Below are 21,967 nucleotides of genomic sequence, written 5' to 3' on the forward strand. Positions count from 1 at the left end.
TGAGCTGGAAGATCATTTGGTTCATCACCTAGGTCTATGTGGCAAATATCAGAGTTCTTCGAAAGAACAAAGTAAACTATTTAGAACGTGATCTGAGATTCAAGCTTGCATAAAGATGAGCTTTTTCTCCACTTCTGGAAGCACAAATCCAACACTGCTTTGGTGACCAGAAAAAGGGAATATGGAGATTTTTTGTAGTCGAGTTTGCAGCTGGTGAGCTACAGATTTTACTGGAGGAATCGCTGGAGGGGGGCGGTGAAACTATGGAGTGTACCCGTTTTGCAGCGTATTCAATACCCATTGATCTTTTGTAGCGTTGCACACTCTTGGAGATGATTGGCAATAAACCCCCCTAATGGAGTAGTGAACGGCGACAGGGAAGCGTTTGCTCATTGCGTTGTCTGTGCATTCGTTGAGAAAGAGGTTGGGAGTGGAGCTCCCCTAGCATGGGAAGAGCGGCGCCCTCGGTAGTGTGCTCTGGGCTGGTGGTGTTGCTGCCTTTGAGACCATTGAGGAGCTTGAACCCTCTGATGAAATGGCCTGCAATCGAATGGCCTGTACCTAGGACTTAAATCTTTCCTTTTTGCAAGGCCCACTGTCGTCGGCGTGTCGGATTCCACCTTCATCTTGGCCATTTTATCATCTGTATGGGATCCAAAGAGAATTTCTGGTAAAAGGTGAGTTTAAAATAGGTTGCTGAGCTTGCGGCTTTAGTGCAGTAAGTTGGATCCCGGACGAACGTCTAGCACATATTCCACATGCGAAGCATGTGCCGCCTGGGTTGCACCCTCTGCAGCAGCACTAATCATCTGTTTCGCTACTAGGCCTCCTTCTTAGATAACTTCTTCAAAATCTTGCTAATCTTCTTTGGGCAACCTGTCCTTGAATCTCACCAGAGAATCCCATAGGGACAGATCATAGCACCCCAAAAAGGCTGAAGCACAGGACATCTTCAAGAAGAGAGCAGAGGTGCCACACACTTTTCTCCCCCAAGTCTGTTTTGCTGCTGCAATGATCAGGGAATCCGGAGGATCCGTCATCAAGAATAGTGGTCCTGGGTCTTGTTTGGGCAGCTTGTATTTTTCAAAGATCTTTGCAGGGGTCGATTTGAGTGATACGGGCGTGAGGAAGGTGTCCATCACCGGCTGAAGGAGACCAGGTACCAAAGGTGGTAGTGTAGGAAGCTGGCTCTGTATATACTATACCAAAGTGCGATATAGTGTCGGTGGAACCCCAAATGTAGGCAGAGTCAAAGTTAAATATAACCTTACTAATTGTGGTAGGGTGGTCGGGCAGTAAGGCAGTATCAGAGGACAGTGTTTAGCATTTCTTTTACACAGTCGGCAAATGAATTCACACACAAAGACTGAACTTCAGACCAATTGGTTTTGTATAAAAATATTCTTTTAGTTATTTTATTTTCTAGAACCAAGCAAGCCTGGCACAGGTAAGCTGATAAATACTTAGCAGTAAATCTACAGTTTGAAATGCAATTGTAAATGTTCTTTGAAATGGTTACAGTGAATTACTGGTAATGCAATACTGTGAAATGTTGTACATATACTCTGCATCAACTTTGCAATAAGAATTACAGGCAAGTTACTTTTACATTACTTTTGAGTTTACTTTTTCTACTAAGTGTGATATGCCTCTGGGACATTTCCTAGAGAAAAGGTACGTAAAATCAGTTTTTCACAATTGTTATTTTTCTGATTTTCATGCAAATAAACTCCACACGTAGAACATTTTTTTGGAGAAAAACAGTCAATGGATTCCTACGGAGAGAAATGAAGATAACGGTTACCAGGTAAGTAATTGGTCTTTGGAGTTGAGCTTCTGGGGTGAGAACAAGGGTTCCCCCAGGGTCAAGGATGCACTCTCGTTACACCCTCAGCAGCCCTAGGGCGGTCGAGTGCTGAGGCCCAATGATATCCAATGGGGGATAGGTGGCCTCCGGTTGGTGGCTGCTGGCAAGCAGGCCACTGAGTTGTGGGAGCAAAGCTCCTGGACTTTAGCTCAGGGCAAATGCGTAAACAAATTTGCACTGAAGGTGCACCCTCAGCGGCACTAGGGTGGCTGGGTGCAGGGTGCCGTTTCGACATCGGGTGCCCGGTTGTCTTCAAAGGAGAACCTCCGGTTTGCAACAGCGCTGCAGGTAGGGAGATGAAGGACTTCTGGGTGCAACCACCACTTTGAGAGGTAAGTTGGGAAGTTAAAGGTTGGTTAGGCACCGTTGGTTTGGGCACACAAGGCCACGGGGCGTCGGGGTGCCTTTTGAGGTCAGATCTTCTTACCAGCTCTCAGTCGCAGTTAGGGGGGCCTTCTGGATTTAGGCTTCAGGCATCGGCTGGAGGCAGGTCAGGGGTCGCCGGATCTCGGGTCAGGATCGCCAGGGTGATCTCCTCGTGGTGTTTGCCCACTCTAGCTCGGGCTGTGGACGCCGGGTGCAGAGTGGGACGGATTTGCGGTGTCCGGCCAGAGGTTGCAGGTGAACAAATCCAGTGTTCACGGGAGACAAAGTCTTTGTGCTTGAATGCAGGCAAGTCGGTCCTTTGGGGTTTGAGGTTGCTGGCTGTAGGACACACTGGGATTTTGCAGGAGCAGGTTCGAGGGGTAGACAGGCTGGTAGGGCTCGGGCCAAGTCAGTGGGCATCTTCCTCTTGTTAGCTGCTGCACAGCTGTTGGGTCCTTCTTTTCTTGTTGCATGTTCTTGTCTGAGGAGGCAAGGTTCAGGGGTTCCCCTAAATACTAGATTTAGGGGTGTTACAGGTAGGTAAAAGGTAGGGACCAATGTGTCCCTTCCCTGGGGTGGGTACACCTTCTATTATGCCACCCTCCAGTGGGAGGGGGGCATGAGCCTGTCCCTGGTTGGCTGAGTCCACCCCATCTTCAAGATGGCATGGACTGAGAGTTGTGCTTCACCTCACCTCCCCCACCTTAGGGGTGGAGTTGGCAGAGGTGGGCATACCGCTCTTCCGCACGTATTTTTCCCGCCGGTTCTCCTGCTCAAGGTGGGGGTCCGAACCAGTGGGGACCAGTTGCTGAAAGTAGCAATTGGCCTGGGGAAGCTCACAAAAGCGGCAAGTCTTTGAAGCTTCCCCTTCGTGAACCCTGCCCATCCTGGGGGAGGACTCTTGGCTCCTCGTCCCAGGATGTGCATTGTTTTAGGCCCCCGAGAGCAGCAGGCTCTCGACCCAGGGGTCCAGTAACAAGTCTGGTGGTGGCAGCTGAACACTAGAGGTTGGTTCGTTTTCAGGGGGCATCTCTGAGATGCCCTCTGTGTGCATTTTTCCTTAAATCCCACACTGGCATCAGTGTGGGCTTAATGTGCTGAGAAGTTTGATACCAAAACTCTCAGTTTTCATTGTAGCCTTTATGGTGCTGTGGAGTTCGTAATGAAACTCCCAGCACCATATACTCTTAATGGCAGCACTGCACTTAGAATGTCTAAGAATGGACTTAAGACACTGTAGGGGAAGAGGGCTCATGTACTTGTACCCTCACCACTGGTATAGTGCACCCAACTAGAGGGGTGACTGACCTGCCAGGGCAGTGGGCTGTAGGCATGGCACACAGATGTGTGCCATGTCGACTCTTCACTTTGTTCTGCACCAAAGCATGCAGCCTGCAAAGGCAGTGTGTGTATGTAAAGGTACAGGGCCTCTAAGGGTGGGACAGTAAGTGCTGCAGCCCTAAGAGGTCTTCCATAGTCACAGGGCCCTGGGTACCTGTGGTACCTTTCACCAGGGGCTGACGTGGCCAGAGATGCCAATTGGATTTAGGCTCCAATGCAGTTCTTGGGAAATAACATATGCCCTGGGCACCTGATTAGCAGGAGCCCAGGGCACACTCAAAGTACATCAGCAATTCAGCAAAAAGTGTGAGCAACCATGCAGAAAGAGGGCATTTCCCCCACAGATAGTGGTCTCGCAGCTGACCTTTGGAATAGAGTCTCAGAAATGACTGAACGTTGCCTGAGCAGTGGGCATATCAATATTCAATGTATGTGCCTCTCTAGCCAACACTTCGCAGAAGGTGTTGATATCATCCACAGGAGAGATCCTTGAAGGTGGGCTGTCCGTTAGAGTGGGAGGGTGGTCGCTCTTTGACGAGTGAGTGGAGGAGGACCGCATAGGAAAGCTATGCCTTGGTGGTGTACGATGCGTCGGTGTCCTTGGCCTTCTTGGTGGAAGACGTGGCATACGAGCACGTTCCTGACCTCTGGAAAAAAATTGTAGGAGGGAGTTCTACAGCCTGTGCTACCCTAGCCGGAGGTGAACGGTGGAGAGGACTGGAGTAGTCCAGAGGTAGCTTTGCTTTGGCAGTGGAAGGATTCTGCCAGTGATGTACTGGCGACAACTATCAGGGAGACAGGTGCACAGAAGCTTTAGAAGGGGGGGATCTCTGGCCCCTCTTGTTGTGAGCTATGCCACGTCGTCTGGGTGTCCTGCAGAATCGCATTCTGCGTCCGCCTGTCAGGAGACGAAGAAAAGGAACCGCTCAACGACAGTGGCACCTGTGTTGACGATATTGATGTGGACCCTCTTCCTTTAGACGCTGAAAGTCTCTTCGACGTTGAATGCTTGTACATAGAGCGCCTTGGAGATAACAGTTCCAGTGGAGTCCTGTCGACCCCAACCAGAGTGAGTGCCTCGATGTCGAGCAATGCTGTACCTGAGGCACACCTTCAGTCGGAGTTTAGCAAATTTGTGAAGACTTTGACGGAATCATTAACCGGGAACCCCCTCGGGTGGTTCTACCGTGAGGTACTCTCTCTATCTCTCACACTTTTCTTTGGGTGAATGATCTGGTCCTGTGTGATTTTATATTGGTAAAGAATACATCTAGACCCTTGGATTTATGTTATTGGACATATTCCAGGTAGTATTGAAAATTTATATCTCTACCCGGTCTACGTTATATATGGATGTTGACAGTTGGGTGAGGCATTGATTGTTTGAATACTGTTTGAGTGGGGGGCTGCCTCGCCCATTCCCTTCCCCCTCTACCCCTTCAGATTGTGAAGACTTTGACGGAGCCTGAATTTTCAACGTCTGGCTTGGTGTCGCCAACGGAGACAGGTGCTTCGAAGTCGTGTGATGTCCGGACATCGTCAATGGAGACAGCCGTCTGGACGTTGTTCGTCGTTGGGCGACGTCAACGAGGACCGGGACATCGACGTTAACCGCCACTGGACTGACGTCAATAGAGAACTTAGTTTCAACGTTGAGCGCCTCTGTGTTGACGATAACGAATAGTTTTCTTACCTGTCGGTGTAGTTTTGCAGCTTGAAGATCTTTCTGGATTCACTATGCTATGCATTATTCCGCGGTCTTGTGGTTGGGTCCGGATTCGTAGTCTTTTCTTTGGTTTTTTTGGGGGGGTTTTTTTGTAGCCCAGGTGGGCGTCGGCGTCACACCTCCTTGGGTGCATTTCCGGTGACGTCGGCATGCTTCCTGCGGAAGCTCCCACTCTTGGGCGCCATCTTCGGGTTCTTTTTTTCCGTGTTTCTTTCTTTTCCGAAGTAATGGCAATGTTCTATTTAGGTGATATTTTACCGCTTTGTACTTATAAGTCCTTTTTTAAAAACCTATAAATATATATATATTTTTTTTAACCACCTCTTCTCTCTCCAGCCTCATCTTTCTGGCGGAGGTGGGTTCGCTAGTGAATCCAGAAAGATCTTCAAGCTGCAAAACGACACCGACGGGTAAGAAAACTATTCGTTTTGCAGCGTGAATCTTTCTGGATTCACTATGCTGTGCATAGATTTTGTAGCGGTTTCTCATCTCTGTGGCGGCTGGGTGGAAGATGAGCGTTGGTTATTGAATATGTGCTGGAGCACCGTTTGTCCCGACTTGTGCTTCCTTGTTCATCTGTATATCCACACAGTAGTGCTTCGTGAACGTGTGCACCGAAGCCCATGTTGCCGCCAGGCATATGTCCTGTATGGGTGTGTTAGCCAGGAAAGCGATTGTAGCACCCTTTTTAGGTCTCGCCTGTCGATGCGCATGCGCATCGAGCTTGCGAGACTATGGGGGCTTATCCACTCTTTATCCACACTGCAAGGAATCGTGGCGATTCCTTGCAGTGCACGATAAATTTAAGCTCAATGCGCATGCGCATTGAGCTTAAATGCGCGTGCACATGCACCCAGCCGCCTACTCTCTCTCTCAGCCTTCCCACAACTCCGCCCCCTCACTACTTGATTGCACGGCCGCTAGGCCGTGCCTCCCCTACTCTCCTCCCCCCTCCTCCTCTCCTCCCATGCCTGCCTGCCTCAACTCTCCGCCTCCCGCCCCCTCCCCCTAGCACCCCCAGCCCGAGGCAGCTTCCCCTGCACAGACCTGCTCTCGGAGGTTCACGACGAAACCATAATGTTATTTGTTCCTTTACACATACTCTCCTCCCCCCTCCTCCTCTCCTCCCATGCCTGCCTGCCTCAACTCTCCGCCTCCCGCCCCCTCCCCCTAGCACCCCCAGCCCGAGGCAGCTTCCCCTGCACAGACCTGCTCTCGGAGGTTCACGACGAAACTAACACAGGTACGTGAAAAAAACAAAAATTTACTTAACGCTACCCATTCGACAATCAGACGGAGCAACTTGGGCATTAGAACGGCAAAAGTATGGATCGCTTCTTCAATTCTCCTCATCCACCCCCACCCTAGCCCCTTGCCCGCCTACTCTCTCTCTCAGCCTTCCCACAACTCCGCCCCCTCACTACTTGATTGCACGGCCGCTAGGCCGTGCCTCCCCTACTCTCCTCCCCCCTCCTCCTCTCCTCCCATGCCTGCCTGCCTCAACTCTCCGCCTCCCGCCCCCTCCCCCTAGCACCCCCAGCCCGAGGCAGCTTCCCCTGCACAGACCTGCTCTCGGAGGTTCACGACGAAACCATAATGTTATTTGTTCCTTTACACATACTCTCCTCCCCCCTCCTCCTCTCCTCCCATGCCTGCCTGCCTCAACTCTCCGCCTCCCGCCCCCTCCCCCTAGCACCCCCAGCCCGAGGCAGCTTCCCCTGCACAGACCTGCTCTCGGAGGTTCACGACGAAACTAACACAGGTACGTGAAAAAACCAAAAATTTACTTAACGCTACCCATTCGACAATCAGACGGAGCAACTTGGGCATTAGAACGGCAAAAGTATGGATCGCTTCTTCAATTCTCCTCATCCACCCCCACCCTAGCCCCTTGCCTTGATAAAGCGGACTATTTCTGCCAATATTTCTGAAGATGATAGAAGCTGCGGCCAGAGTTCGCCACAGGTCTATTTTCTCCCTTTCTCCTGCCCTCTCTCTCTCTCCCCCTCCCCATCCCCCCCCCCCCCCCCCCCCCCACCAGCACCACCTGCTGCTCTGTGCTCCGGTAAGGTCACCCCAATGCAATGTAACACCCAATGCAATTTAACAGGTGCGCTCGTCATGCAGACGAATTAATGGCTGCATGCTTATGAACAGCTCTAATGTCTCACACCCCCTATTCTTTCTCCCCCCTCTTATTTTCAACAACCCCCCTTTCCATTGCCCATTACTGCGTACTCCGTGTGGAGAGGCATGTAATGGCTGCAGGTTTATGAATCTCTCTCCTCACCGTATTCCCCTTTGTCACCCCCCCCCCCCCCCTGCCCCCAGTAATGCCTCCATGACAGGTGCTCTTGGTGGAATGATTAAAGCGGCGGCTGGTTTAACCAATGCACTTTCCGGATGGTTAAGTTAACGAGCCTTGAGAAGATACATCTCCTGGCCTGAAAGCTTCTATTAAATAAAGAGATTTATGCACATAACATGCAGCTATAAAGGTTTATCATGGGGTGAGCAGTGGAGGGCAGAGATAGACATAGCACTCCAGTGCTCCATGTGGGAGGATTGCACACACTAGCTTCGATTTATTGTGTTTATATTGCACCAAGTTGTAGCCTTATGGTCCCTCTCGTGTACCATGCAAACAGTTGAGTAACAGCCTTGGCAAATACACTCTCACCCTCACTCACCCAAAACCCCTCACCCTCACTCTCACTCACACTCACCCTCACTCACCCTCAACACCTCACTCACCCTCACTCACCCTCAACCCCTCACCCTCACTCACCCTCACTCACCCACCCTCACTCACCCTCACTCACCCTCACTCACCCCCTCAACCCCTCACCCTCACTCAGCCTCAACCCCTCACCCTCACTCACTCACCCTCACTCACCCTCAACCCCTCCCCCTCAACCCCTCACCCTAACCCTCACTCACCCTCCCTCACCCTCAACCCCTCACTCACCCTCACTCACCCTCAACCCCTCCCCCTCAACCCCTCACCCTAACCCTCACTCACCCTCCCTCACCCTCAACCCCTCACTCACCCTCCCTCACCCTCAACCCCTCCCCCTCAACCCCTCACCCTAACCCTCACTCACCCTCCCTCACCCTCAACCCCTCACTCACCCTCCCTCACCCTCAACCCCTCCCCCTCAACCCCTCACCCTAACCCTCACTCACCCTCCCTCACCCTCAACCCCTCACTCACCCTCCCTCACCCTCAACCCCTCACTCACCCTCAACCCCTCACCCTCAACCCCTCACTCACCCTCAACCCCTCACCCTCACTCACCCTCAACCCCTCACCCTCACTCACTCACCCTCAACCCCTCACCCTCAACCCCTCACTCACCCTCACTCACCCTCACTCAGCCTCAACTACTCACCCTCACTCACCCAAAACCCCTCACCCTCACTCACCCTCACTCAACCTCAACCCCTCACCCTCAACCCCTCACCCTCACTCACCCACCCTCACCCACCCTCACTCACCCTCACTCACCCTCACTCACCCCCACTCACCCTCTCACCCCCACTCACCCTCACTCACCCTCACTCCATCACCCTCACTCACCCTCACTCCATCACCCTCACTCCATCACCCTCACCCTCACTCCATCACCCTCACTCCATCTCCATCACCCTCACTCCATCACCCTCACTCCATCACCCTCACTCCATCACCCTCACTCCATCACCCTCACTCCATCACCCTCACTCCATCACCCTCACTCCATCACCCTCACTCCATCACCCTCACTCCATCACCCTCACTCCATCACCCTCACTCCATCACCCTCACTCCATCACCCTCACTCCATCACCCTCACTCCATCACCCTCACTCCATCACCCTCACTCCATCACCCTCACTCCATCACCCTCACTCACCCTCACTCACCCTCACCCTCCCTCACTCACCCTCACCCTCCCTCACACAGTGCAATAGTTCTCAGACCATTTCAGTTAGAGCTTTTAGAAATGTTTATGGCTTTTTTTATTTGTAATACTTTACCATTGGCTACAGGAAACAAAAATGCTAAACATTTACAAAAAAAACCCATAAACAATTCTAAAAGCACTAACTCTAATGGTGCGAGACCTATTGCATTTCCAATGCTTGTTCCTAGTGGAGTGGGCACGTGTCCCCACTGCTAGCTCCTGTCCTGCACGTTTGTGGCAGAGTTGAATTGTCTGTGCGATCCATCGTGCAATAGTCTTTTTGGTTACTGCCTTTCACATGAAACTGTTGGCGAATGACACAAAGAACTGTTTTGTTTTCCTGTGTCCCTTCGTCCTCTCAATGTAGTGCATGACTGCCCTTCTGGCGTCCAGGGTGTGCAGAGCTCGCTCTGCGCTAGTTGTTGGTTTTTGGAAAAAACTCGGTATCTGTATAGACTGGTTCATGTGGAATTTGGATACCACCTTCGGCATGAAGTGTGGGTCAGTCCTCATCACAACCCTATCATTGTGTATTTGTATGTAGGGTTCTTGTAGCGTCAGCGCCTGAAGCTCGCTTACTCTGCGCAAGGACGTTATTGCAACCAGGAAAGCTGTTTTCATAGTTAGCATCTTTAGGGAGGCCTTGTGAAGTGGTTCAAAGGGCTCTTTCATGAGTTCCGTTAGGACTATGTTCAAGTTCCATGCAGGTGGCGGCACCCGCTTGGGTGGTGCAATCCTTTTCGCTCCTTCTAGGAATCTCTTCACCACCTGTGATGTGAAGAAACTCCTGCACGTTTCTCCCCTTGTGTAGGCGACTATCGCTGCCAAGTGAACTCTTAACGAGGATGAGCTACGGTTCTTCTCCAGCAAGTGTGTCAGGTACTTTAGCACTGTGGAGTCCTTCTTCATTTTAGTGTGAAGTCTTTCTTTTCTGCACCACATTGTGAATCTTTTCCATTTCGCAACGTAGCACTTCCGAGTGCTGGGCCTCCGTGCCTCTCGAAGGACCCTCAGGGTGCTTTCTGGCAGTCCCAAATGTGCGAACTCTATGTCCTCAGGAGCCACGCTACTAAGCTCAGGCTCTCTGGCTCTGGGTGTAGCACCTCTCCGTTTTGCATGGAGAGTAGGTCTTTCCTCTTGCCGAATATGTGGGGTGCACACTGTGTCATCTCCATGATCTGCGAGTACCATGTCTGCCTGGCCCACTGTGGCGCGACCAGTATCAGGGTCATGTTGCTCGCTCTGCACTTGCTCAGCACTCTGTGCATCAGTGGTATCGGGGGAAAGGCGTAAGCAAATGTCCCGGACCAATCTATCCATAGGGCATTCCCCAGTGACCCCTCCTCTGGCTGTCTGGATGCAAAGTTTTGGCATTTTGCATTCCGGCGTGTGGCAAACAGGTCCACTGATGGTGTTCCCCATCTGTCGAACAGCCACCTTGTCTCTTAGCATTGAGCTCCCACTCGTGGGATGCCGATGTCTGTCTGCTGAGCGAATCTGCTTGTATGTTGTCCTTCCCTGGTAGGTGTATGGCTAGCAGGTCTATCTTGAGAGGGATGGCCGATTTCCATATCTCCTGCGCCAGCGTTGAAAGCGGGGCTGACTGTGTGCCCCCCTGCTTGTTGATGTAGAACATCGCGGTGGTGTTGTCTGTTTGTAGCAACACCTTGTGCTTGTACAGTCTTGTTAAGAAAGCTTTCAGTGCAAGGAAGATTGTCTTCAATTCTAGGTAATTGATGTGCTTTGTCGCATCTGCTGGCGTCCACAGTCCCCTCACCTTGAGCTCCTCCATGTGAGCGCCCCATCCCTTCAGGGATGCGTCTGTGGTGATGGTCACTGTTGGCATTGGGGGCGTTGGAGGCTTTCCCCTTGTTATGTTCTCCATGGTCCACCATGTCATCTCCTTCTGCACTGCGTGCGTTACAACCACTAGATCCTCCCAACTGCCTGTAGCTTGTGACCATTGCTCCTGTAGCCATTCTTGAATGGGTCTCATGTGGAGACGTACATTCGGTACCAGGTGGATGCATGATGCCATCCTCCCCATGATCTTGCTCGCAGTCCTCACTGTCCGAGCTTGTCCCTTCCGGTAGAGGCGAGTTTCCTTCACCAGCCCCCTCGCCTCGCTGGGGAACACCTTGCCCTGTAAGGTGTTGATCTGTGCTCCCAGGAAGATCTTCACTTGTTCCGGCTCCATTGATGATTTTTTCCAATGGATGGAGAACCCCAGGCTTATGAGCGTGCTCGTCACTGTGTGTGCGTGCTGCTTGGATTTCTGGTATGAGTTTGCTTTCGCCAGCCAGTCGTCCAGGTAGGGGTATACGTGTATTCCCTGCCTTCGTAGGTGCGCTGCGACTGCTGCGAGGCACTTTGTGAAGACCCTTGGTGCCGATTTCAGCCCGAAGGCTAGTGTCGTGAACTGGTAGTGGCTTTCTCCGATGGTGAACCTGAGCATATGCTTGTGCTTTCTGTTCATTGGGATGTGCAGGTAGGCGTCCTTGAGGTCTATCGTGACCATGAAGTCGCCGATCTGCAATTGCGGGAGCACCTCTTGCAGGGAGGTCATTTTGAATTTTTGCGTTCCTATGAATTTGTTCAGGAACCTTAGGTCCAGAATGGGTCTCATTGTCTCGTCTACTTTTGGTACCAGGAAGTACGTTGAGTATATTCCTTTGTTTCTTTCCTTGAAGGGTACCCGTTCTATGGCCTGCTTCCGCAGGAGTTCCTTTACTTCTTCCTGAAGACACTCTAGCTGCTTGCTAGTGGTTTTCTTTTTGGTTTTCTGCTTGTTGGCCTCCCCTCCAACTCTATGTAGTATCCGAATTGGATGATGTTGAGGATCCATTTGTCTGATGTGATTTCTCTCCATTCTTGGAGGTAAAATCTTAACCTTCCTCCCACTGGTGTTATGTGGTCGTAGATGTGTAGCTTGTCTTGATCCCTCTGTACGTGCTGCCCCCTGGGATCTTTTCTGTGGGTGGGCACACGGGGTTTTTTGAAGTCACTTAGAGACGGGCTGCTGTCCCCCTCTTCTATTCTGTCCACGTCCATTTCCTCTCCCTCGAAAGGACTGGCCTCTTTGTTGGTATTGCCAGGACTGCTTCTGCTGACCCTGATGAGCTTGCGAGTCTGCCTGGTGCATCTGTTGGAAAGCCTGGTGTGATGTACCTGGCTGGTTTCCACCTCTTCCGCCAGGCCTCCGTGACGGGGTGCCCCTTTTGTTGCCTCTGAACTGCAATGCTCACATGGACCTTGCTGTTTCGTTGTCCTTTTTTAGTTGACTGAGCTTCTCATCAACTGTTGTTCCGAAAAGCGTGTCGCCGTTGAACGGTGTGTTCAGGATGCTGTGTTGCACCTCTGGTTTGAAACCTGAAATTCTGAGCCAGGCGTGTCTTCTTTCAGTGACACCCATCATCATGAGCCTGCTGGAGGTGTCTGCTCCATCCAGGGCCGTCTTAAGGCAAGAATTTGCCGCGTTCTTCCCTTCTTCAACCAGCTTTTCGGCCTTCTGTCTGGCATCCTGGGGCAGGTCCTTCACCAACTGCCCCAGCTCCTCCATGATCTGGTACATGTGCCTGTTTATCAGGGCGTTGGAGTTAGCCATGCGCCAGTGGGTCGCGGCGTTCCGTTCGATCCTTCTGCCCACCAGATCCATCCTCTTGCTCTCCTTATCCTGTGGTGGTCCAGAAGTAGTGGGTACGTCAGCCCTCTTCCTTGCTGTGGCCGTGATAATGGAGTCTGCAGAGACCGTCCCCTGAATGTAGGGTGGGTCTTTTGAGGAATGTTTGTATTTCTTCTCTGTTCTGGGAGTTACTGCCTTGCATGTTGCATGTTGCATGTTGCCCTGAATGCTTCCTTCCCTTGAGCCAAGACGCTGTCGAGCATTGGCAGGTACTGGCTCCTTGTTTGTGTGGGGAGCAATGTCTCTAGAAGGAAGTCTGCTTTCTGCTTCTCTTCGTCGAGCTTGAGTTTGAATGCCGCTGCGGCAGACCTTATCACCGAGTTGTAGGCCCCGATGTCGTCCGGCGGCGAGGGCCTCGAGGGATATGTGTCGACCGCCTCCTCCGGGCTGTCTGTGTCGACATCTAGGTAATCCACCTCCTGTAGGTCAGAGGGGGCAGACTCTGCCTCCGTCCTGCTGTCCTCTTCCTCCCCATAGTTGTAACTATCGTAGGGATTCTCTTCCTCTTCCTGGTCGTCGACCACCTCGACGTCCGGGTCTTGTTCCTCGGCGACCTCGTCTTCCTCCTCGACCACCTCCACCACTGGTGGCTTGGTCTTGTGTGGGATCGTGAAGGTTTTCATCTTTGCGTCGAATTCTTTCTTCCGCTGCAAGATGTTTTCCATTTCGGCCTCGAGGCGCCTTATCTTTTTCTCCATCTCGGCCGCGTGTTCCGTGTCGGATGGTTCGGCCGCTCTTTTCGGCTGTTGGCTCGGCGCCGTGCTTTTCGGTGCCGAAGTTTTCGACGTCGAACCGGATTTTGGGTCTCTGGTCGGCGTCGGTAGTTTAGGGTCCTTCTCCCTCGGCGTCGATCGATCCTTTTCGGGGACCATTTTCGACGACTTCTGCTGTTCAACAGCTCTCGGCGCCGGGGACTCCTTCTCAGAGGATCCGCTGGGCCTGTGGGTACTCGCGGACGCCAGGTGTTTTGGCGTCGGCGCTTTCTGGGCCTTGCCCTCGTTTTTTCGAGACTCAGAGTCTCTCGGGTTCTTGGGGGCCGGAGAATCTCCTACCTTATCAGAAGTCTTCGTGTAATCGGTCTCTACGACCGTGTAGCTGTCGTCTTCGGCGGCAGCGTTGTCCTCTTCCTCGGAAGACATCCCCAGATCGTAGAGGGACGGAGTCGGGGCCTTCCCCTGCAGGGTGGCGTGCGCTACCCTCTGTCTCTCTCTCACACGAAGGGTCTTCGGGGTGAAGGCGGAGCAGGCGTTGCAGTCCTCGCTTCGTGATTTACCGGTAGACAAAGGTTGCATACCGGGTGCTGGTCCTTCTGCGCGTACTTGTGGTGGCAGTTACGGCAGAACTTGAACGGCATGTTGTCCATCATCGAGCGCTCAGGGCCTCCCTGGTTGCGTGTTCGTCGAAGATCTCGATGAATTCTTCTTCTCCTTTGCTGACTCCTCGTCGAAGTCTCCTGGAGTCTTCAGATGCCTTTTCTTGCAATTTCTCTATTTTCCTTTCTTCTTTCTCCAAAAATGTCTGGAGCCCAAACGGGAACGATCCAGACCCGACCGCGGAAAAAAAGAATCTGAAGATGGCGCCCAAGAGTGGGAGCTTCCGCAGGAAGCATGCCGACGTCACTGGAAATGCACCCAAGGAGGTGTGACGCCGACGCCCACCTGGGCTACAAAAAAAAACAACAAAAAAAACCAAAGAAAAGACTACGAATCCGGACCCAACCACAAGACCGCGGAATAATGCACAGCATAGTGAATCCAGAAAGATTTACGCTGCAAAACAGAGAGACTAACTCGACGTTCACCATCCCTGAGTTGAAGTCAACAGAGTATGTTGGTTCGAGGCGGATGGCCATCCTGATGATCTGTCTTGTGTCGACAGTGAACGCAAACTATAATCTACCACCGTCTTCAACGATGCAGGCTTTCAACACCATAGACCGCGGCGGAAACACCAACAGCGAGACCCGAGATGTCGACCTGCTTTTCTTCGCCGATGGAGGCATTTTTGAAGCCGAGTCCAATGCCGAAGAAAAGACCAGGATCTTACTTCTGGAGGTAGATTTGGTTCTCCTTTTCTTATGCTGCCAGCGAGATCTTCCTTTGGATGCTGTCTACATTTGTCTCCCCAAGAGACCATACAGGCGGATACTCGCTCTATCCTTGAGTGCACGCCTGGAAAGGTTCTTACAATGCTGGCAGGTCTCAGGAACATGCATCTCAGTGAGACAGAATACAGACAGAATGGGTATCTGTTTTAGCCTTCTTTTTTGCCACAAGAAGGGCAAGGATCAAACCGAGAAGTCATCCTTTGACGGTAAAAAATCCACATTCTGACAGAAAATGGTAGCTCCTCACTCCAACAGGTATAAGACATCGAGTGAAAAGGAATTAACAAGGCTTCAAGAAACTTTGACAAAAAAGCAAGAGCTGAAACTCCAGGTTCCGCACTTATGGAGCCGGAAAGAACAGTTGACCTGTCACCCCTGAGGTATGATGGGAGGCATGGCTTCCTTAAAGGCATGGTGTAAGTTTGTTCATTTTCTATGCTGTTCTGTGTTTTTCCAATGCTGCCTTATGGGCTAAAAACGCCCGTCCTTTTACGTTTAGTTCAATAAAGAGTACGAGTGTGTGTTTGCCTTCCTGTTTTTAATTCAAGTGAGTATGTAAGAGAATTAAAAACAGAATATGTGTTTATTGATGCAAATTCAATTCATGGAAGCATTGTCCAGCCGGGTCTTTATTAGGACTGCATCGTCTTACGTGTGGAAAAATTATATAAGAGTGAGTGTGTGTGTGTGTATGTATATATATATATATATATATATTTTCTTTTTTTATGTACTTCGTGGTCCCCGCACATGGGCTGGAATATTCAGTGCTTATGACTATTGATGAGGATCCCCTGGCACAGAGAAAACCATTTCACCAAACCATTCACAATCTAAAGTTAATTTAATTCAGAAGACACCGAAGAGGTGAGCATGGATATTTCACTGATTATCATTCGTGCCATAACGGATTATTTTAATCACACAAGTTGTTTTTTGTTTTTTTTAATAAACAGCAACGCATGACAGAGAAACAAATCTGGAATAAAGTGTTGTGAAGATGGAAGAAAACAAAACAAACAAGAGAACTGATGTAGCATTTGTGTGTCAAAATAAACCACCATTCTGCCAAAGACCTGCCCTCTTCTCGTACCTGCATCTGGGAGCCCACAACAGTGTTGCTGGAGATCTGCTCTGTTTTCCTGAAGGCCTCCAAGGCCGCAGCCTTCCGGATGGATTCTTTGGTGGCTCTGATGTGCCGTTCCAGTAGACTCTGCATATCTGAGCTGTATTGGTTCGCGAAGGCTTCCTCATACTGGTCCGTCCACAGACGGATCCGGTTCTCCCAGCCCTCCGTTGTGTTCTCATCCAGAGGCACCGTTTCTGTGGGAGAGTTCTGTAATGAAACCCAAGGTGTGAATAACATTCTCTCACTACTTTCTTCACAAATACCAAATGGACGTGGTTCATTCATACCAGAATGAGGATAAAACGTTTTACTGGTCTAACGAGGTACAAAAATACTGATGAGAAACCAGTGCTTCCAGGACCTCGCTCTTGGCACAAGATGTCGCCAACAAATTAAACAGGACAATTTGCTCTGTACGGTTTGTTTTCTTATCGAAGAACTAAATTCATTCGTTGTGAATAGATTATGGTGCAGTATTTCCTCCACTTGGGAGGCTGAGCTTAAGGCAGTGTGTATTTGACCACGGGTATCTTGGAGCCTTAAGAATAACCTGTTTATGAGAAAATGAACCTGACCTGCTATTTAGAACTGCTAGTTATACCAATAAACAGTCTTAGACCTTTATTTATTTTGAATGGTCTGAGTAATTTAATTACTGGTTTTTTTAAGCATCCATTTGACAAATTATGATATTACAAAGTGACGTAATCTCAAATGATGAACTGGTGGTGGTTGTTTTTGGTTTGAATGATCTGACTGGCATTCTTTAATTTTACCAATATTTCATTTGATTTATGCCGCATGTTTTGCTTATTAATCTTTGTTGATTCTAGAACACAGATTTAATTTTTGTGTGTCTTTTAGACAGGCATTTTGAAACAATGTCATAATTTGTCAAATGGATGCTCCAAAATGACAGTAATTAAATTACTCAGACCATTCGAAATAGATAAATGTCTAAGACTGTTTATTGGTAGAAACAGCAGTTCTAAATAGCAGGTCAGGTTCATTTTCTCATAAAAAGTTTATAAGGTCCCGCCTGACCCTAGTAGGACCAAACCCCCCTTGTTGTAAACAAAAAGGAATAAGCTGGGCTTGTTTATTAGCATGTATGGCCACCAAAGAGTGTTGTGTGAAGGCATGTATGATGGCCATGCGGCTGCACTGCAAAGGTCGTACACAGAGAGGTTTGCTCTAAAGGCTAGTGTGGCTATCTCTTTTCTTGTAGAATGTGCTCGGGTTTGCTATCCAGCATCTTCCCTGTAGGCGGTAGCATATTTGTATGTTCTGTACTATCCATGCTTCACATTGAGACTGGAACCCCCCCGTTTATAGATACCAAAAAGACTAAGAATGAACTCCACTTCTGAAATGTTCAGTTTCCTGCAAATAACATATTACAACTAGCCTGACATCTAACGAATGCAGTGGCCGCTCAGCCTATGTTTTTGGTTGCCGAAAAAATCTGGTAATTGTATATATTGGTTGACATGGGAATGGGAGCTCTCCTTAAGGGATAAATTGTGAAATAGAACTCATGACCTTCCTGTCCTTGAGTAGCTGAAGGTATGAATCCTGTTATAGAGGTGCTTGTGGTTGCGTACTCTGCATAGTGAGGTAGTGGCAATCAGGAATGTAGTCACAACGCAGTGCCCGTCCACAGCTCAGCTACCTCTCCATTTACTTACTGACTTCAAGCTCGCCTTTGGCCATGTACCGTGCTACGCTGCCTTTTGGCTAGGTTTGTGCGATACACATACCATGTACATACACACACAAATACTTTTAAGTGTCCACAGGTGTTCTAGTTTAGGGTCAGGCTATGTTAAAGAAACTTATAAGACAACGATACCGTATAAAAGTGCCTCAGACTAAGATCCTAGACAAAGCTACTTGAACATAACTTGGACCTTGTTCATGCCTTCATTTCACAGCAGAGATCTTTGTAAGATAAGCAGCTGTGGTTGAAAGGGGTTTGGGGATGAGATAAGCCGTGGGCGGATTTATGAATTGGCTGACACTAAACAGTCTTTGAACATACATATGTTTCAAGGAACTAGAAGTAACTAGTAAAGCAGAGAGAACACCAGTCGAGTACAGCAGTAGGGCACTGCGTGGAATAGAGAAGATGACACTGGGCGATGTGAAGTCTAGTCAAAGGTACTCAACCCTTCAGTATCGACGTCATCGAGGTGCAGGAGTGGCAGACGAGGTTTGGGGACGTGCCTGCAGGAAGCGGCTCAATCTCTACAACGTACCTTGGCCTTCTTTCCTTTTGGTGCCGCTCGTGCCTTCTCCGTACTCTTCTTACGCTTCTTGGGCTTGGTTCTTCGAACCCGGTTGACGGTGAGCGTGATACTTGTGGGTGTGTGCTGTGTTGCCGTGTACAGCACTGTGGAAGGAGACAGTTCTTCATCCCAACTCTCCGTCGCACTGCTTTCCCCACCTGCTAGGTAGCGAAAGAAAGCTTAAGTAAAGGACACCGCTATGCATTAGGTTTTCCAGTGTCATCGCCCTATCCACAGACAGCCAAGTTCACAATTCCTAGAACACTCTTCAAACATTTTCAGTTTATTAAACGTGAATTCTTTATTAAGAAAGAAACACATAATAAATACAGCAATAAAGAAAGGTATGATATATTCCTGATATAGAGTCAGAGAAAAGATGTGTGAAGGCCAAATAAGACCTACATTTCTATCCCTAGGTCAGAAGAGACACATATTTGAGAAAAGAAACTCATCTAAGATGGAAAACCCTTCCAACACCCCCTACTTCACTGTGACTGGGTGTTCGATGATACAACCTGTCTGAGAATAAACAGTGCAGGGGACAATGCTCTTTACGCTAGATACAAGATTCCCTCTGCCTCATTCGTGAGGCACACCCGGCCTTCACTTCAGAATCCTTCCGTGGTTGATCAGACATGCCAGGCATAGGTCGGGCATTCGAAATTGGCTTGGCATCAGTGTGGCTGCCTTTGCTGTCACTTTTCAGCCCTCCTCTTGACAGCGATGTTGATTCTACACTGAAGGTGTCCTCATATAGAGCGCTTTACAATTAATCATAACAGCAACCTGGACATTCGTGTGACATATTGCTATTTGAAGTAATCACAGCCTCTACAGCACTCCAGAGCCAAATAGAAGCATCTTGCTCTTTGTATACATTCCAAACCTCGAAACAATGTGCTCAATGGTGCTGCTACAGACGTACTGATTGCAGTACAGAAATCCAGGCCCTCACAAGCTCTCTCTAGCTAAAAACAAAGTGGAGAGGACAAACCGAGCTGTTTATTTTGAAACCCCCCCCCACCAAAAAACATCACCTGAAAAACTGCAGCATTTTAAAACCTTCTCAAGTGAATTCATTCCATCAGACTTTAGAACAGTAGCTACTTTAAGATGTTAAGGTATCCTGTTTAGCCACAAAAAATGTATACCTGAATAAAATGTTAACATAACTGCACATTCGCTGTGAAAGATACCAAGCACCAGCATAATACACTCTAAGGACTAGTACATTATAAGCCCGAGCAATGGTATTCACTTGCAAGGGGACTATTTTTTAAATAGTATTTTCACCTTTGCCTATGTGGGGGTGCAGACACTGAAGCAACGTTGTCTGTCAAAAGGAAAATGTGAAACTGCACATTGACAAAGATTACCAGCAAGGAAGCAACAGCACTGGCTGAACTGTTGCGGAGGACCCCAGCAGGAAGAAAGGGCTGCCCAAATAAGATGGCGAAAAGCAAACCTTGACAAAACACTCACCTAAACATGAGTCAACCTCACGGGCAGGACACAGAGTACCCACTCATCAAGAAACAAACATTTAAGAGTACAACATACACAATCTTTCTTACCAGAGACATTGTCCTGCTTCCTACGAAGTCGGATCACTTTCCCCCTATTCACGCCCCTGGAAGTCAAAAATAGAAACAAGGAATGTGATTTCCATGAGTGCTTTGTACACTGATGCACTCTGCCCAAGGAATGTTGAAATCAAAAGTCCAATAAAGAAGAAGTCAGTAGCATGCAACATTTTGCTGATCATGGGTTTTTTCTTGACATGGTAGCAATGGAACAGTGTCTGAAAGATGCTTCGTCCTGTGGAGGCACATTATTTAGCAAGCACTTGTGAAAGGCCTGTGTGTACACCTTATCTACCATATTTTATCAATGCTAAGCGTAGATGTGGTTGGGTGTTTGTACTGGAGACCTAGGACTACGAACATCCAGATTACTTTTCCTGCATCTTCTAACAGGCTGGTCTGAGGGCCTAGTTTGCAAGAACAATCTATCATGCATATCAATAAGGGACGAAGCACATTAAACCAGGCTTCACACAAGCATTTCACTAATGACAGCGTAATCAAACTGTTTACCTTTCTGGAGAAGAATGCAGCTATTGCCACATGCAGAAGTCTATGTGAAAATCACCCGCGTGCACACCTACAACCCTCCCTGACAAGGCCTTGCATCTCAAAAGCCACACCAATGTCTAGACTTTTAATACTTTCATGAGGTAGGTGTCCTTTGATCGGACAGCGCACAGTTTGGTTTATCTAGGTATCAACTCCTTAGGGTTCAACTCTTGCAATTCCACCACCACTGGTAAAAATGCCAAGCCTTTGTCCTTCGATCTGCATCGTTCTTTACAACTGGTACATGATAGGGCTGAGGAGTCACCCCTCTGTTCCAGTAAGCCATGGATCAGGCAAGTGTGTGCAGAATGCACCCAAGAACTGTGCAATACTGCAAGGCAAATCCTTTCAAGAAGGCTGGTGCTCACATGTTCCTGCCTGATGTACTAATGACTACAAAGGAGATTCAATCATCTTCTTGCGCTTAGCTAAATATATAAACCCATACGGCTGAGAATGAAGACTCAGAAGAACTAGAAGGTATTATTGATCTTGACCAAATCAAATATCATCAATTGTACATGTAAACAGTCTGAGTTGAATCTCGCACTGCCACTTTAGTTGGCACTGCCCTGTGGTGAAACTACACTGGGTTAGGAAAAGAATGCCAGAACAGCCACTTCGGTGGTAAGTCTTTAGGCGGGAAACTAAAAGTGGCATTTAGAAGGTGGTTATCGGAGGGCACGCACATGTACGTATGACAGACCACACTCCAATGTGTCTTCAAATGTTTAACTCTAGAAGATTGACAGTGGCTAAGATGGTGAGGCCAAAAACCAGTTCTAAAACCAACACGGACGGAGAGCAGAACTCGGAGGTTTGATGCTCACTTTTGGCACGTATATGGGTCTATGTTTATAGAGGTTAAAAAATACAATTTCACCTGTAATAATGAGAAACAGTATTTAATGTCCAGAAAAACTATGTTCGATTTAAAACCTGTTCCCAATATATGACCCGGTGGCAAAATTGAGAGCTGCATGATCCCCTCCATTAGGTATGGGGTCTGGGCCCACTTTACCTGGAACAATGGTCGACAGGATCTTATGTTCATGAAAACTATGCTCAACTTGAAATGGCCAGTGCATCTCTTCGCCACCCCCTGAAGCCCACGAATATTGACCACTGTAATTCTAGACCTGAACCGGATTTAGCTTAGGAAGTGTACCCCAGCACCGCAATGGGAATCCTGGTGGTAAGAAAAAAGGCGAAAGGTCAGAGGATTGATGTTGAACCAACTGACTCTTAAGGCCTTTAAGAAAACTCGTAGGTGGACGACAATCTTAAATGAAAAGGCAAAGAACTCAAAAGCCGCGACACAAGATAAGAGGTTTAACTATCGATTCCAATCTCATGACCACCTGAAGCCGGAGTGT

The 21,967-nt window shown here is 49.0% G+C and overlaps 1 protein-coding gene across 8 annotated transcripts in view; it reads right to left on the reverse strand.

Moving 5' to 3' along the window:
* SETD5 (SET domain containing 5) overlaps positions 1–21,967 on the reverse strand; it is a 259,618-nt gene that overhangs the window by 102,119 nt on the left and 135,532 nt on the right. For 4 of the 8 annotated variants that reach the window (XM_078661865.1, XM_078661863.1, XM_078661861.1 and 1 more), the window contains exons 7-9: positions 20,031–20,086; positions 18,424–18,614; positions 16,130–16,372 (exon numbers count right to left, since the gene is read on the reverse strand). In XM_078661865.1, coding sequence (XP_078517991.1) covers positions 16,130–16,372; positions 18,424–18,614; positions 20,031–20,086 — 490 coding nt within the window. The remainder of the gene's footprint in view (positions 1–16,129; positions 16,373–18,423; positions 18,615–20,030; positions 20,087–21,967) is intronic. The other 4 variants (XM_078661860.1, XM_078661864.1, XM_078661866.1 and 1 more) reach the window with 1 other exon arrangement.

Source organism: Lissotriton helveticus, chromosome 9 (assembly GCF_964261635.1).
Source record: "Lissotriton helveticus chromosome 9, aLisHel1.1, whole genome shotgun sequence".
Lineage (NCBI taxonomy): Eukaryota > Metazoa > Chordata > Amphibia > Caudata > Salamandridae > Lissotriton > Lissotriton helveticus.